The sequence below is a fragment of the Hoplias malabaricus genome, chromosome Y, assembly GCF_029633855.1.
Source record: "Hoplias malabaricus isolate fHopMal1 chromosome Y, fHopMal1.hap1, whole genome shotgun sequence".
Taxonomy (NCBI): Eukaryota; Metazoa; Chordata; class Actinopteri; order Characiformes; family Erythrinidae; genus Hoplias; species Hoplias malabaricus.
This window is the reverse complement of record NC_089820.1, coordinates 44,968,993-44,987,238: the sequence shown is the minus strand read 5'-3', so window position 1 is coordinate 44,987,238 and position 18,246 is coordinate 44,968,993. Positions and strand designations below refer to the sequence as shown.

General features: G+C 37.2%; 2 protein-coding genes across 3 annotated transcripts; both read left to right on the top strand.

Moving 5' to 3' along the window:
• The first annotated feature begins 2,280 nt into the window (after positions 1-2,280).
• LOC136678884 (post-GPI attachment to proteins factor 4-like) lies at positions 2,281-6,867 on the top strand. 2 transcript variants are annotated; one of them, XM_066657060.1, is made up of 2 exons: positions 2,281-2,324; positions 2,919-6,867. In XM_066657060.1, exon 2 carries the CDS (start codon positions 3,231-3,233, stop codon positions 4,410-4,412), a length of 1,182 nt encoding a protein of 393 aa, XP_066513157.1. In that variant the 5' UTR covers positions 2,281-2,324; positions 2,919-3,230; the 3' UTR covers positions 4,413-6,867. The 2 variants fall into 2 exon arrangements, with proteins under 2 accessions (XP_066513157.1, XP_066513158.1); XM_066657061.1 differs by lacking the exon at positions 2,281-2,324 and adding an exon at positions 2,577-2,624.
• Positions 6,868-7,207: 340 nt separating this feature from the next.
• Positions 7,208-18,246, top strand: LOC136678800 (two pore calcium channel protein 1-like). The gene is made up of 19 exons (XM_066656938.1): positions 7,208-7,469; positions 8,731-8,813; positions 9,230-9,344; positions 9,693-9,821; positions 10,664-10,780; positions 12,764-12,882; positions 13,077-13,178; positions 13,299-13,425; positions 13,579-13,819; positions 14,150-14,294; positions 14,924-15,109; positions 15,207-15,271; positions 15,534-15,621; positions 15,718-15,787; positions 16,110-16,329; positions 16,607-16,697; positions 16,910-17,023; positions 17,198-17,310; positions 17,795-18,246. Exons 1-19 carry the CDS (start codon positions 7,368-7,370, stop codon positions 17,914-17,916), a joined length of 2,349 nt encoding a protein of 782 aa, XP_066513035.1. The 5' UTR covers positions 7,208-7,367; the 3' UTR covers positions 17,917-18,246.

The following is an 18,246-nucleotide window of genomic DNA, read 5'->3' as shown; positions in this document are numbered from 1 at the left end:
TGTTTAATGTCAATTTCCTAAATGACAGGTTTTCACTTAGATTGGTCTCCTGCAGTGTTTGCTAAATTGTATTGGGATAGTTGTTGAAATGACACACATACAGCCCCACCTAGGATATTCACCAGCCACCACTGGACTGGGTGTATCAGTATTAATGTCTTTTCTGTCAAAAAAAAAAAAAAAAAAAAAAAAGAAAAAGAAAAAAAACAACAACTAGGATTTGAAAATCTTAGATAATGTTCCAAAAAATCCAAAAAATCGGAATTTGTATCTGCTGCTCTTGGAGCACTACACTGAATCCACAAGAATGAATTTCAGTACCCTGCAGTTGCCTCCCACCATTTTAAAATTCTCAGTCTCACTTAAAACTCATGGTTTGAGCATTGTTTGCTTCCTGCCTAATTAATTTGCCACTTGTGTTATGTGTTCCTAATTTTCTTTAGTATAATAATATTTACATAGCATTTATATAGTCTTAGATATAGACTATATAGTCTTAAATACTACACAATTTTACAGGATTTGATTAGCTATATTGTGATTGGTTATTGGTTAGCTCCCTCTACAGATACAGAGTTAAAACTGTATTTCCAGAATAGTAACTATATAATAATAATAATAATAATAATAATAATAATAATAATAATAATAATAATAATAATAAGTTTTGTCATTTATGTCATATTAAAGACATTTTAAGGGGCAGGGAAGACAGCAAAAATACTACATCAAAATGTTTTAGGGAAAGAAATAGAATTACTGAGATTTGTGTGGTAGGGACTTTAATCTTTGAAGTGTGAAATGTAGAGAAACTTCTGGACACTGATAACAATGAGGTTAAATTTATATAAGGTTTTGTCAGTAACACGTGGCCATAGATAATGGCCACTAAATATATAGGAGTCTGTTCCACATCAGAATACCTCACACTTACATATTCTAGATAACAGTTCAGCAGACAATCATAGAGAGAGTGGTGGTTGACACATGTAATAAATCAATTCAGCTACTTTAATCTGCCCTCTTATTAGACACAGGATTTCAGAAACATTTCCCTAAACCATTGCCTGTGAACAGTTTTTTCACCACTTCCAAATTCAATTTAAAATGCAAAAAAAAATAATAATTGTGTATAAACAGGATACAGAAATGTTGTTGCATTCTCTGGGCTTGAGCAAACAAATTGGGAAAAGTGATCCGTGGTCCAACAAATAAAAATTTGAAATTCTTTTTGGAATTGCATCCTCTAGGCTCCGGTGTCGAACCGAGGAGGATGGGTTCCCCGCATGAGTCTTAGTTCCTTCCAAGGTTTCTTCCTCGTGTGCTAAGGGAGTTTTCTCCTTGCCAATGTTGCCCCTGGCTTGCTCATAGGAGGCTTGGACCTGGATCTCTGTAAAGCTGCTTTGTGACGACTTTTTGTTGTGAAAAGCACTATATAAATAAAATTTGATTGATTGATTGAATAAGGACTGGGGCTGTCTGGTTTTTTAATTCAGTAAGAATTGGTGCACATGGCCTGAGTGACTTACATATCTGTGAAAGCACCATTGATGAATGATGACAGATAAATGGATGAAGGCCAGTTCATTCTGCATGTATTGCAACAGCATGACTCCTAAATAAAAGAGTCCATGTGCTAAATGAGTCCAGACTTCACTTTCAAAACAATAGCAATTGGTATCCTCAGTTCCCAAAAGTTTACAGTGTTTTTAAAACAAAAGGACTTTAAATCCAAAGTTTTGAGAATGTGTAACTGTGTTGGGTTGTTTCAATCATGTGTTAATATTAAACATAATTTTCTAAAGACAGTGTACATATGTATTGTTGTCTTTTTTGTATTTTTGTATTGTTGACTGAACAAAATAAAGATTGCTTTCTGCTTCAAACACACAATTTTGCCCTCCAAATCTATTTAATAATATTTTAAACACAGTTAATTATAACTATAATTTTATGAGGAAAAAAAAAACTATCAAAGCATTCAGAGATGTATTGATGACTGAATGTTTATACAACTCTGCTCTCCACAGCTGCAGCAGCACTGCACGGACGGACAAGTTTTAAGGTGGAAAAAGGTGCATTTCTCTCCCCTGCCGGTTGAGCTGCTATTTTTTTTTTTATTTCTATTGAAGTTAGTAAAAACTTCAAAATGTGAAAAAATATATTTGAAATATTGGTCCTGCAGCGCTATCTGCTGTCTGCAAAGAGCATGTAGGTAAAGTCCATGTCCGCTACACGGCTATATAAGGTAAAGTGGGCGGGGCTTGGTCTCAGTTATGTGGATGAAGGCGGTTATGGCGGAACTGAAACCGAGTGGAGAGTCGGTGAGAAAAACACACTTTTACTGAAGCACATTTCAGACACGATTCTCCTTATTCTGTCTACAGGGTTCTCCTAGAGGTCTACATCCTCTTAGGTTTAGTTTCCGTGTCCTAGAGACCAGCTTTGCATGTTGCCTTTTCGCTAGAGTAAACTGAAGTTGGCTTCTGCCATGATTTTTCATTCCACCTTAAATGGTATAGCAGGCTTTTACGTATTTTCATATTAATTCACTTTAATGATCTGAAATATGCCAGAAATCTTTTAGCGTTGTATTAAGTCACTGTCTCTACATTCACAAACAGGTATGTTTACGTGTTTTGTCTCATTTGTTCACGTGCTTCAGCTTCACAGTTACACATATTGGATTAATAATAATGGTAATATAATATCGGAATACCAGTAATTTGGTTCTCTATACCACTGTAGTTGTACGACTATACCACTGGACGTTTACTGTATGATTTAGCTTAAGATGAGTTTATAAAAATGCTCAGTACTTGATAATACAGCAACATTGTTAATCCATAGTAACTACAAAGACTGGTAATTAGAGTTTATAAATTGTTTTGTTTTTGTTTGTTTGTTTGTTGATGCAGGTGAATAATGTGAGCTACTGATGGAAGAGGACAATGTCTGGAACATGCTCTGAATTGTAGATTAGAAAGTATACATTTTAGAAAATATATTCAGAAGTTGTGCCTTGATTCATTAATCAATCATGGAGAGTATGTATTGCAGATTACAGACTACCTTATAGGATGTGTCTCCATGCTTTGATGGAGCATGCTGAGGTAGTTTATAGAGGATAGATTATACAGGTTATATCTTGATGCGTTGATGGAACATGCTCTGGAACATGGATTGTAAATGATTGGTTATAGATTATAGATGACTGAAGTTGTGTCCTGATGCGTCGATGGATAGCATTTGTTCTGCACCAGTTCCGGTCTGGTTCTGTGTTCTGGGGTTCGGTTCTGTGTGTTCTCACATTCGGAGTTGTTCTCCCTCTGTGCTGTCATCGATGTGTGTATTCGTATTATTTCCTGCGGTCCATTTTCCTTGAGGATATGAGTGCTGTGGCTCTGAGGGACAGTCTCCTTCAAGGACAGGAGGCTTTGAGATACTGGCAGAGCTCAGCTACAGATAAATCTCCTAATAATGCCAGGGAATCAGTCATTAGTAGACCACACCTCCTGGTTACGGTGGTAACAGCCAAGAGAACAGATGGACGGGATTTCCACTACCTGCTTCAGGTAATGCGGCAACTTGAGGTCCTCCTCCAAGCATGTGACAACTGTGCTGAGGTGCTGGTGTGTGATGTGGAAAGTGAACCCTCAGGAAATGAGGATGCGGAACTTCTGAAAAAACATTTCAGAGTTGTCCACCACCCCCTAGAGGAAAGGAAGGTTCACAGCTACATTAACATGTTTGAGAAGGAAAAGAGGGATTATGTGTTCTGCCTCCGGAGAGGCTGGGAGCTGCTGAGGCCAAGGAATGTTGTGCTGCTGGAGGATGATGCTCTGCCCAGAAAGGACTTTTTCTCTGTTATTCAGGACCTGCTTTCTCGCCGTTTCTCTCTGAACTCTCTGTATGTGAAGCTCTATCATCCAGAGCGACTGCAGCGCTACTGGAACCCAGAGCCATACCGTCTCCTGGAATGGGTGGGGCTTGGTCTGGTGGGGGCCACAGTGCTGCTGCTCTTGTCTGTGGCTGTGTGGGGCCCCCGGACCCCATCATTCTCCACCCCACTTATGCTGTTTTTAGTGCTGTACGTAATGGCTGTGGCAGAGCTGATGGGGAGGCACTATCTTCTGGAGCTTCGCCGGGTTTCTCCCCAGCTTTATGCTGTTTCCCCAGCAACAGAGTGCTGCACCCCTGCCATGCTGTTCCCTGGTAATGCCTCAGTGCGTGTTGCCGCCCTACTGGACAGAGTGGAGTGTGTTAAAGGGCATGCCAAAGACATGGCCCTGTACCGGATTGCCCGGAACACCCCTGGAGAGAGAGCACACAGCATCGAGCCCAACCTCATTCAGCACATCGGAGCCTTTTCCTCAGTGAGACCTAACCCACCTAACCCGCAGCTCCTCTGATTTATTTTATTTTATTTTTTTATTTTTTTATTTACTCCTCAGAGACACTGCCTACACTCAGTGGAGTTTACTCAACCCAAGTGCTTTAATCATAGTATTTTGAGTTTGTTTTTGTCATTTGTTGAAGTGATTATGAGAACTGAAGAATGTGACATGCCCCCAGGGGCCAGTCTCACAAGGTAGTATTAGCTTTTTTGTCTAAACAAATAAACAATTGTATAAATAAACAATATTGTGATTCCAGTTAAAGGAACACTATTATATTTACCTTAAAATTACAGCTTCAAAATCACTGTGATTCTCTGCACTGAGCTGTAAAAGGGTGAATAGCGCCTCTGTTGTTGCTACTCTGGGTAACCTCTCCCTTGCCTTCCTCAGAACAGTGCTGTTAAATTGATTAACACTAGGGGGAGCCTCAGAAGCAAAAATAAAAATAATAACAATAAAAAATCCAATCAATCTTACATAGTGCTCCTTTAACTATGAGCAGACAATTTTATTTTAAAAATTATCATTAAGTGCAGGGCTTCTGCCCAGACAGGACTAAGCATCTGACCAGTCAAAATCACAGTACTTATCAGTCAAAGTGGCAATTCTATAGGAGGTGCACCTCTCTGGTTACATGTTTTGCAGCTGGCTAATAATTTGTTTTATTATACATATTAGATATGTGTTGTTTAGTGATTCAGGATTTAAACCAGTTGAGTGTAAATAATCCTCATCTAAATGATTAGGCGTGAAAATGCTTGTTATAGGGAATCATTAATCATGAGCTTTATAAGGGGATGACTAACACAAACTATGCAGCATCAGGTGAGCTATTGTCTCTGACTTTACATCGACAATGTAGACCAACAAGGTAGCAGGGTCTAATACTTTGGCCAGTGAGTGGGCAATTTAGCAGCACTGCCGTGTCTGATCTACTTGTATCAGCATGCCACTACCACTTCAATGTCAACGCAATAACGAGATAGATCCACCCATACTGTGTGATGGCCTGACCATTTGAAGGCTATGGTTAAAAAAGAAAAAGAGCTAAAAACGCAACAAATTGACTAGTTTCTGTAATTGTAGAATTAAAATGTAGTGGAAATTAAGCCATTTTAATGTTAGAGCTGGTTTGGTGTATACTAAATTTTACCAGATACAATTATGTTACTACATAAAGAATAGTTGAATAGTTCTGGGTCAGTTTCCAAAATAATTAAGTTTATTATGGCTCACAGAAAACAACTTGACATGCCTTTTCACTAGCTTCATTTGGACTTTTCAGTGGTTTTCCAGTTATCTATTCACTTTTGTTGGTGAATGCAACCAGACAACTGCCTCTAAGCTCCTCCCAGAAAGTAAAATAGTCTCCAAAGAAAACGTATTTAGTTTTGATTTGCATTATTCATCATTATTTTTATAAAGATCTCCATGCTATATTTGTGTTGTACACATATAAATTCATGGTTTCACCAGCTTTTCAAAGAAATCATACAGGAGTCTTCCTTTTGGTCTTTGTTTGATATTTAATAACACAGAGTAATGTTATAAGCATTTTATTTCAGTTTTTCTGTAAGGATCACAATTTCAAGCAGAATTTCTCCAGTAGCCAGATAACCTAAAAACCAGAGTTGAGGATTGTCCAAAAGAAATGTCCCTCAGCTATTTTCCTACTGGACAGGCACGACTTGGCTTAAGGTTAGCTGGAACAGCTAAGAAACCCTGCTTTGTGTATTACACCAGGGTGTGTGTATAGGTTAAATTACCGGATCAGGGAGTATTTAAAAAAACAAGATTTCTCCATTTAGTCAGCTAACTTAAGTCTCCAGTCAAGAGTGTCCAGTAGTAAAAGAGTTGAGGAACATTCCTATTGGACACACTGAGCTTACGTTATCTAGCGAACTGGAAAATTCTTATTTGTAGGACATCCCCCAATTAGAACCTAGTGACTTTGTTCAAATGTGGTTGGCTAATCAAGTTTGAGTAAATATGTCAGATGTTTTTTCACAGATAATCACTTTTTTTTTTCTAATCTGTATTGTTGAACGATTTATTTATGAATCATGATTAACAGGAGCACAAAGAACCCGACAGACTCTAAAGTAAAAAAAAAAACATTAATGGATTTGCTGCCTTATTAAAATGTTATAAAGTAAACTGTGGCCTTAATGAATCTAGAATATAAATGATTAATGTAATTAGTGAACAGTGTGAGGGTCGGGTTTTCAAAAATTCCTGCTTATCTGATTTTAATCACTGGGGATGTGCATAAATAAATGCTTTTTTATCGTTTAATGTTTTTTATTTTAATTATATCAGCACCACCCTCACTGTTTCATACATTTGGATCAAATTTTATTATCTGAGAATCAATTCCCAAATGTTTTATTTTTTCACATTTATCCTTAAATCAACCAATTGTTTGTGTCTATATGCCTAAATAAAACACTACAAAAAGGGAAAAAAATGGTGTTTGTTTTTGTTGCTATTTGTAACTCTGCCTCCTGCTTTGTGATTGTCCATTATTGGGATTGGCTACTTGTGTTTGTTGTAATTTACCAGTAATGTCTATGTGTCTATTGGTTGGATTGGTTGATGGTTCATTTACGCAACTTGTCAACGAAGTAGACAAGTCACAATTAACAAATCATACACAGGAGGTATAAACTACTAACCAGTTACAGCAAGGGACACAACAAACTACCAATCCCAACACAGGAGACAACAATACTAGGCAATCAGAGAATAACATAAACTAACCAATCACAGAACTGAGGGTGTATCCTGTCGGAAAATGGGTGGAAAACTAAAACTTTTCCGTTTGTTTGTGAGTCACATGACGTGGAACTGAAACAGAAATGCCGCACAGAGAGCGGATTTACCGCACATTTGCATTTTAATCCGAACTATTAAACTCCGGACTAAACTGGAAGTTAGAAAAGACAGAGAAGGAGCTGTAGAAGAAGAATGGATGTGAAGAATAATGAGTGTGGAACAGAGAGAAGTGATTCTGTCCAGGAGAAAAGGAGAGCAACAGAGGATGGAACTAAAGAGAACTGCAGCAGAGAAGTAAGCAGAACTTTAAATAACCGCGGTATAACTTTCTTTGAAAAAAGTCACCGAGATCAGTCGCCGTTAGACCAACACAAAAAGCTGGTTTCATCGTGGAATTCTACGTTCCACCTTAAATGGTGCAGCTGTTACATTGAGGCGCCTCAGATGTTGCATCAATTTTAACAGCTGCACCGTTTAAGGTGGAACGTAGAATTCGAAGGAGACGCTGACGAATGGGGAGGTTGTGGGGCATTTTTCGTACTTTTTCGGAGCTAGGATGTAATTAAAAGTGTAAAAGTCGGCTTTACAAAGTATGTTTTTTGAATAAACAAAAACATTAGAACCAACACATTAATTCAGTTAAATGTCAGAATAAACAATATATTATTGCTGTCCAAATTTCAACCTTTTTAATTATACTTTTCTTAATCACTTAAACACAGGTATGTTGTGCATTGTATAAAACGTAATGATGCATGAATTAATAGAAATGATCCATGAATATTTATTTATTTATTTTACAGGGATGCTCTCTGTTAGATATCTGTAGATTATATTATCATATATATGACAATGTCAAAATATATCTTTAATATATGTTACTGTAATGCATAATTTGAAACTTATTTTTAAAATTTAAAAAATGACATTACATAATAGGCTATACGAAATAAATAAATGTATACTGCTCAGTAAATCTGAAACATTGATGGATGTTTACCAACTATAAAATTATAGTGATAGAGTCATAGACAGACTGTAAATATCATTTTACTACATTGATAATCTGTACTCCTAAAATTCCTGTCAGTAACGAAATTTAAGCAACGCATATGATGAACCTCAACATATCTAAAATAAATTTGTGTTACTAAATCAATTATATCTTACTACCTTTCTTGCCATGAATGTGGCCCTACATATGGTGTTAATTCTTGTATTTATAAAATATATATATATATATATATATATATATATATATATATTCTTTATTTATTTATTTTATTTATTTATTTATTTTTTGCTTGTTTTTTTTCCACACAACTGCAATTTGCAGTTAACAAGTACATTTTAAAATGTTTTGAACTCTTATTGTGTATTAATTAAGCCAATGAACAAAACAATACCCAAACAATCTATAATTTATTTTCTTTTTGCAGTTCACTTCTCCTTTTTAAAGGATTGAAAAGCCCAGGAAATATCTCTACACTTATTTAAATTCAGAGTTAAGGGTTCACATTCATTATTATAAACGATGTTCTTTTGTGTTTGTTAGAGGTTTAATCTGGCTGCGGTGTATGTATCTGATGCTCAGTATAACAGAAACATCCCCTTTGACCCCTCACCACATGCTGTCAGGTACAAGTATTTATATTTAATGTTTATATTCATTTTATATATAGTATCATATGATTCATTTTGTGTAGATCTTCATCTCCCTAGTGTATATAATCATGATATACACTGATGAAACAAACATTAAGACCACTCACACAGAAAGTGAATAATGCCTTGCACTAAGCAGCAGGTGCCAATCAACATAATGTCACGCAGTTTAATGCCAAGTGTCAGCCAGAAGTTTTCTGGATTGATTGTGTTCCACAACTTCTGGGATAAGGTATAGTGGCGTTTGTGATCCAGAATCATCCAAAATCAGTACCTCACAAAAATTTATGGCGCTAAATGGGATACATTTTTCAGAAGAGTAAACTGTTATGGCTGGAATGAAACAGGAAAGAACAAGCTCATGATCATGTTTTTTGTGTGTCCTGTAGATTATATCTACTGTACAACCACAGTCTCCTGAGTGTGTTGGTGTACGTGTTTATAATTGTGGACCTGTGTTTGGCCCTGTTTGAGGAGCCAGCAGTCATTGTTCTGCCGCTATGGGTCAGTAATAACTTCACAAAATCATTTATATGTCTTTGGAAATTTAGTAATAATTTATTTATTTATTTACTACATCAAAAGATTATTTTGGTCAATCCTGTGCTATCTAGCCACAGCATGGATTGATATGGGAAAAACAATATCTATTAAATTCTGATAATTGTGTAGTTTTTCAAAGTTTTATTTATTTTTTTTTTATTAAAGTGAACAGAAATATATTCTCCGTAGAGAATGATTTATACTCAGAAAATCAACAGAAGCATGTGCATTGAACGGGGGTGCACACACTCTACGTGGGTGATATTTATTTTGTAAAAACTTAAATTCTACCTCTTATTTTTTTCCCAGGCCACATCAGTGATGGAGGTGCTGTGTCTGTTAGCTTTCGCTGTGCGATTAGTGCATTATGCCAAAGTTATCCCTCGCAAAATATTTTTTAGAGATCCCAAAAACATCTGCATCATCGTCATCATCACGGTAACCATATTTCTATGACTCCTTCACTCATTCACTTATCCCTTCTTTCATTTTTCAGTGAATAAAATGAAGCTCAGAAATTAAATAGGATGTTTAAGAGCAGCTTAAAGTCAACATGCTCAGTGCCAAGAGTCCATCTGGGAGTATAAATCCTGCCATGGAAAAGTGAAACAATGTTCTGTCGAGTGATGGAGGTCCATCCAATTTTGGAATTTTTCTGATATTACTGGGTGAGTGTGTAATGCTCTGCAGTGGACTGGCACCCTGTCCAAGTTGTGTTCCTGCCTTGCACCCAGTGATTCTAACACGGATCAAGATGAATCGGTTACAGAAGATGAATGCATGAATTAAATTGGTATTTAGTATTGAAAATCATAAATCTAGGGCTAGTGAGAATGGGCGATTTCACGTTTCTTAAAGGAAGTCTCTATTCCTTGTTCAGAAGGAGTGTAGAGAGGAAGTGTGTGACAGTGTGTCACGCTTTCAAACTGAACTTTAATCTCAACTTTAACTACATCAGCACTTCTGCTCATAATCACTCAGGAAGCTCTCTCTATACACACAGTCTACGCATTTACACAAACACACCCACAGACATGCACTGTGGACACTTTTTCTAGTCTTTTAACTTCAATGTTGAATTTATTGCATCATAGATCCTGCACATTTACAAATATCTGACCATTGATTGTGGTTCAGTGTTGCTCAAAGGGAATGTAAAATATAAACTGTGATAATGTGCCCAATAAAGTGATAGTATATTTTAAACTTTAATGTACAGGTTTTTCAAAATATTTTAGTTTTATTCATGTCAGTAATATTTTCTATGTGTTTTTTCTCAGCTGTGTCTCTTTGATCTGATCATTTACGGTGCTCTGTATGCGTCTGGTCACTCGTCAGTCCGCTGGTCCAGAGTCTTACGCCCGCTGCTGTTGGTCAACGTCACAGAAGGACGGCAGGTAAACAGAAAATAAAAATAATTTTAACATAAATTCAGGTATCGTGACCCTGAAATGGAAAAGCGGAAAAGATGTATGTATGTATGTATAAGTTCAGGTTTTATTTACATATTTGGACCTGGAGGTTGTGGGTTCGATTCCCGCTCCGGGTGACTGTGAGAAGTTTGGTGTGTTTTCCCCGTGTCCATGTGGGTTTCCTCCGGGTGTTTCGGTTTCCTTCCACGGGCCAAAAACACACGTTGGTAGGTGAATTGGCGACTCAAAGGTGTCAGTAGGTGTGACTGTGTGTGTGTGTGTTGCCCTCTGAAGGACTGGCGCCCCCTCCAGGGTGTATTCCCGCCTTGTGCCCAATGATTCCAGGTAGGCTCTGGACCCACCGTGACCCTGAACTGGATAAGCGGTTACAGATTGTGAGTGAATGTGTGTATAATACATTTACATGCTACCTTTGGGTCTAATCTGCTACTACTACTGTTGTGACTGCTGCTACTTAACTGCTTTTCCAGAAAAGTAATTTAAACCCTGTATTTAAATGAAATTAGTACAAAGACAATATTTGAAATGTTGAAACCGAGACATTATAATCCTTTGAAAAATATTTGCATATTTTTTCAATTTGATGCTACAAAAAAACTAATTCCTTTCATTAGTGATATGACTGGGTTTACAAAAAGAGTCTCTCAGAGAGACAGAGTCTTTGACAAGTAAACATGGGGAGGGGTTCAACATTTTCTTTAAGACTGTCTGGGCAAGTAGTGCAGTAATTCAAGAATAACGTTTCACAACTTAAAATATTAAAGAACTTCGGGATTTCATCATCTACCATACATAGCATTATTACAAATTTCAGAGAATCCAAATAAACCTCTATATGCAGGGAACAAGACACCAAACCAATAATAGCTGACTGTGATCTTCAGGCTTGCAGATGGCACTAAATTAAAAACAGATGCATTTTTGTAGTGGAAATCACAGCATGCACTCAATAATAGTTCCTATAACCATTGTCTGTGAACACATATATAATGCACAGAAACAACCCATATATGAATAGAATCCAGAAACTCCTCCAACCTTTTTTTACCCAAGCTTATTTAAGATAGCCTGACCTGAAGTGGAAAAGTATCTTTCGTCTAACACATTAAAGTGTGAAATTCTTTTTGGAAATTATTTGCCATATGCGATATGCCACCTCCTCTGGGCTAAAGAGAAGAGTAACCATCTGGGTTGTTGTAATTGCAAAGCTCAAAATCCAGCATCCATTAGAGCACCATTAATGCTGAACAATATATATCAGTTTTGGAGCAACATGCTGCCATCCAAACAATGTCTTTTTCAGGGAAAGTGTTGTTACTTCAGAAAGAAAAAGCCAGCCCATGGTATGCGTGGATTACAACATCACTTCTGAGTATCTGGGTGTTAACTAGTCTAGACCTGTTGCCCACTGAACATGAGTACGTTATGAAATGAAAAACACAATAACAGGGACCCTAACCCAAGCAGCTGAAATCCTATAACCACCAAAGAATGGGAAAATGAGAGGCAATGCAAAACAGTGGTAAACATGCCCTTGTCCATATTTTTGCTGGCATTCAATTCAGAATTGGCATATTTTCAAAAGCCATAAACATTCTCGGTTTCAACATATAAAATATGTGTTTTTCATTTTTTTTTAAAAGTACAACTTAAGGGTGGCATGGGGTTGTGGGTGAGAGCACCGCTCCAGGTGGAGTTTGGTGTGTTCTCCCTGTGTCCATGTGGGTACTCCGGTTTCCTCTCATGGTAAAAAAAAAACACACACTGGAAGGTGGATTGGCTACTCTAAAATGTCCAAAGGTGTGAGAGTGTGTCTGGCGCCCCCTCCAGGGTGTGTTCCTGCCTTGCTAATAAGAACAGAGAGGTGTTTTTTTTTTTTTTCTATTTATTTCTTTTTTTTGTGCATATTATTCACTGCTGTGTGTACGTGTGTTTCTGTGTATGTAGTTGCGGAGGGCATTTAGAAGTATTAGGAACGCACTTCCTCAGATCCTGGTGGTGTTCTGTCTGTTTATCTTCAGTGTTCTCATCTTCTCTCTCATGGCCTTGAAGCTACTCGGAAAACGGTAAACATCACAACAAAACCCTTCATAGAAACTCCACAAAATCTCATACTATGTCAAGCATGTGCAAGAAGGATATAAAGCCCTCTAGTGTTTTCTGAAGTGATGGATCTCCATTCCAATAACTTTGAGATTACTTTTATTTTCAGATTCTAGCTTTTTCTTACTGTGATCCCTCCGTCTTCATTCTCTTGTAGAAACCTTAAAACTATTGATGGAGCATCATATTTTACAGACTATATGGAGATTATGTTTGAACTTTATGTTCTAGTGACAACAGCCAACAGCCCTGATGTCATGTGAGTGCTAAACCTATTAAAAGATTTTGAACTACTGTTAATGTGCTTAAAATGGTCATCTATTATTTCTGTTATTTACATTGATATGTGTGGTGACATATTGTCCTGTTTATCCTGAAGGATGCCAGCATATAACTACAGCTCCTACTTCGCTATTTTTTTCATCCTCTATATCGTCATCAACACCTACACTTTTATGTCTGTTTTCCTCGCTGTTGTTTACAATAACTACAAAAAATACCTGAAGGTATGGAACAACTTAATTATTCAGATGTAAAATATTAACTAAATTAGTGTTATTGGCTTGAATACATCATCAAATACAGTGACCAGTGAATGGAAGTAGAAGCTGTTAAAAAATGTGTTTAAATTAAGTGCATGCCTCTGTGTGTATCTTTAGGAGGAGGTGCGGCAGCTAGTGAAGGCCAAAAGGCAGAAGCTTTGTCGAGCATTCTCTCTTCTGCAGGAACCAGTAGAAGGACCACAGGGGGAGCAGGTGGGGGTTGAGGGTGTCAGTGGTGAGGGGGTGGTTAGTCAGAAGCGATGGACTGAGCTGGTGAAGCAGGTCCAACCCAACATTAGCACTGCACACAGGGAGCTGCTATGGAGCGTTCTGGACTACAGCAATAAAGGATATATAGGTCAGTCCCCCTTAACCTAGTTTCCTTTCTCCATCTGCATGAGAATGTCCAGGGTTTAATCTCAAAGTTAAAACATTGTATTTAGTCTCTCTTTTTATTAGATTCTTTCATAGTTAGTACCTTCATAAGGAGTGAGACTCTAACAGAAAGAGAGAGTGAGTGAGGAGAAACAGGTGTGGGAGAGATGGAGTTTCTTTTCTTCTATTTTTTATCTTTGTTTCCTGTTTTAAAGGGCAACAGGTGTTTGTGTGGTCATTAATGATGCAGCTGTAGATGTCTGCTTTTTGTTTTTCACTTTATTATAAGTTTTGTGTTTTCTGTGCTTTACAGGGAAGCAGGCATTTGTACAATTAGCTGATTTGTTGAATATCCAGGTGATTACACTGAAGTCCCGTCCCCATCCACTGCAGCTGTGGATTCCAAGTGTATATCAGTCTGGTATCAGTACTGTTATCCGCCGCATTGTCCAGCACAGGTAACACCTCACACAGGTGGAAAAAAAAGTGTGCCTACAACTTAGAAGTATTAGGAACTCATCAGATTGCCATGGCAACAACCTAGCTACACTCCTGGAACTTTCTAAAATACCACAGCAAATATGTAGGAACACCCTAGCAACTACTTGGAAAACCATAGCAATCACATCGCAACCTCATGGTTAGAGAAGCATACCACTGGTTCAATCCCCACGTCAGTAAGGAAAATTTGGGGGCTGTAGGAGTTAAAGAACAGCAGTGTCCTTCTCCCTCAATCCATGGCTGAGGTGCCCTTGAGCAACTCAAACCCAGCTGCTTCCCGGGCGGGGGGTGTGTGTGTGTGCGTTCACTGCCAAGGATGGTTTAAATGTGGACGACACAGTGATTAATTCATAACAGTTTACCATTCTGGATACTATACCAAGAAATGCACTTGTGTGTGTGAGTGTGTGTGTGTGTGTGTGTGTGTACTCAGTGTTTCAGGTATGTTTGTATGTATGTTTCAGAGTATAAGTCTATGCATGTTTCAGGGTCTTTGTGTATGAATGTGTTTAGAGGTGTTTATTCAGGTGTTTAGAGGTGTGTGTTTGTGTTTTAGAGTGTTTGCTAATTAGTTTCTTTGTTTCAGGATTTTTGTTTATGTGTATGATGCTATAATCCTCGTGAATGCTGTCTTTATTGGTCTGGATGAGGAAGATCCCCTGGTGTCAAACGCTGAGTGGGCATTCCTCACACTTTACTTGTTGGAGATTCTCCTAAAGCTCTACACATTTGAGCCCCGCGCCTTCTTTGCCAAACATCAATTCTGGAACTGGTAAGATTTATCAGGATGTAGAAATTTCTGTAACTGTTAATGTTTTGTGTTTTATGGAAGTGTGGTGCAAATTATTTGATCCTCGGTTACTCTACAGGTTTGATACCATAATCGTCATTTCTGCTCTTCTGGCAACTATCATAAATACAGCATTGAAGTCCTGTAAGTATATGCATGCTTCAATGCACACACTAAAACTAACACACATACAAAATGCTGTGCCCTACAGGCCACTCTTGGTACATGGAGGACATGTGATGAAAAATTAGTGGGCCACATTGGACTGCTAGATCCCCAAAATAAACACTAAAATGATAGACATGTGATGAAGCTAAAATGCACATGCTAAATGATACTTAATTGTGAGTTGCAGCAGTTAGCCAAGGAGCTAACATACCATTATTTTATGTTTGTTTACTCTCAGCTGGAGGATACACCAGTCGTCAGATTCTGGACATTGTTTTTATTCTGAGAGTGCTGAGACTAATCCGAGTGGTGGACACAATCCCCAGGTGTGTGTGTGTTTATAAATGTATTTAGTTATGTGTGTGTGTTGGAGTGTTTCTCTGTCAGTTTAACAAGTTTCAACACTGATCTATTTTTCTCAGTTTCCGTGCCATCATTAACACTTTGATAAAAATTGGTCCTCCCATGCTCACCTTCGGTCAGCTCATCCTGGTCAGTGCCCACTAAACTATTATGTTTACACAAATTTATTTACATTTATATATACTTCACCACGTTTTATCATTTTTGTATATGTTCATGTCATTTTATTTGCTTGTGCTTGAATTATTTCAGTGACATTTCAACTTAAACTCAGTACTGTCAGGATCTGATAGAAAACAAGCAGTAGTAAGGAAAAAATGACTTTATAGTAATAGCATGTCAGTTAAAATAGATTATTTGTAATTTTTTGGAACCTCAGTTTCAGTCTTTCTATCTGAAAGTGAGACTTTTGACCGTTTTCACAATTAATCCAGTGCCATGCTGCCCCCAGGTGGTGTACTACATCTTTGCAATGGTGGGGATGGAGCTATTTAAAGGAAAAGTGCGTTTTTTTGAGGCGGATTCCTCAGACCCGGAGCGGAAATACTGTGGAAATTCTCTGCTGAATGGATCAGCATTTGCTCGGAATAATTACTGTAAAAACAATTTTAATAATGTGGTGTCTTCATTTATTCTTCTGCTGGAGCTCACCGTAGTCAACCAATGGCATGATATCCTCCACATGTTGTTGTTGTTGTTAAATTAATTCAGAGATTCAGTGTAATCAAATTACCAGTGGCAGAACATCCTCATCCAGATTTTATTAAAATATTAGGACTATACTTCAGAGAATAGCTTAGTTTCACATAGTGGTTTCACTGATTAATTATATTAAGGGTAAAGGGGGATCTTTTCATTTAACACTAAATGCTAAAGTTTATATTTATTCAGTTAAGCCACTGGATAGTGAATTGAATGTTGTTGGTTATATACTTGACTCCTACTCACTGATGGCAGGTGGATTTACAGCGGTCACTCATGTTTCTGCTCGCATTTTCTTTGTCCTTTTCCACATTGTGGTGGTCATCATCATCATTAAGTAAGAGTTTGTCTTATGCACGCAGAAGAAATGTACTTACATTTGAACATTAATCATTTATTCCATTTTTTTTCTTTATGCCATACCAGCTAAAATGAATGAATGTAAAATATATAAATATAAAAGGAACAAAAAATAACTAGGTAAAAAAAAAACAGTATAATACATATGATTTAGAACCCTTTAACTGACTAATGTTTTCTGATGTATAGTATTTTTGTGGCATTTATCCTGGAGGCATTTTTTGTTGAGTACATCGTAGAAAAGACAGACCTGCAGACATCTCTGGAGAAAAAGATTGAGGAGCTGAACCTGTGTGTTGAGCAGTAAGTTTCATATTATACCCCAGGGGTACTTATTTATAAAGCAGTAGGTGTCATGTTCATACAAAGAATTCTGGCTCCAAAATTGATGTCCCTATGGCAGAAATGAATGGACTATTTTAATATAACTGCTGCATTTTTTTTATGTATTTTTTGATTGCTTGTTTGTTTGTTCAGGGCTGATGCTGATGGGAACTTGGTGGATGAAATGGAGACTCCGGAGAATGATCTGGGTTCTGCTGATGGAGCAAAAGCCAAACCAACTCTGATGTTCAAAATCAGTTCCAAAAGTAACACACACACACACTCACACTCGCTCTATCTGTTTTGAAACAACACATTTTGTGGACACTCCTTTGCTGCTGTTTTAAGATGCACTTTTTGTAGGCACACTGTATAATTTATAGAAAAGCATTTATTGAAATGGGAAGCACTGGAGCAGATGCACATGAGCCTAAGGTTACTATGCTCCACACCAAATGTCATGGGATGAAGCACCCAGCATACTTTTGGGATGAATTGGAGTGGTGTTTGTATGATCCAGAACTAATCATCAGTTCCTAACCCAAATAATATTTATGTCTGAATGCTCTGAATGAAAAATTGCCCAGACATCTAGTGTAAAACCACATAAGATATTTTTACTTAAGTAAAAAGTAACAACCTGCTGATTTTAAAAACCTATTTAAAAAATAATGCTGTTTGTTTGTTTGTTTTTGTTTGTTTTTTCTTCTTCTCTTATTTTATGTTTGTATGTTGTGTGCGCTTTTTCAGGATATCGTACGATGGATGGTCTGCTTCAGAGAATGTTCGAAACTGAAACTGATCTTAGCTTGGACAACTTGAATGATGAAGAAATGGAAAACTTCTCTAACCCTTCCTTTACTCCTGCATAAACACAAACTATAAACACATACATTTTATACTCCCATATATATACAGTTTGTATAAAAATGTATAATACAGCAATTTTATAAATGAGAAGTATGCCAGAAGACACTGAAAAAATGTTTTTTGTAGCAATTAAATATCAGGTCAATTTTTTTTTTTTTTTATGGCTTTTCCCTGCATTAAAAAGTCCTTACATTGTTTGTCCTCAAAAGACACACATTTTCTAGTTTTTTCGGATGTTTATAGTGATTTTTAAGAATATGCATGCTTCTAAAGTAAGCTACAGTACATACAACTATGTGTAGTTTTTTCTTTCTCCAGATAGATTTATTCAA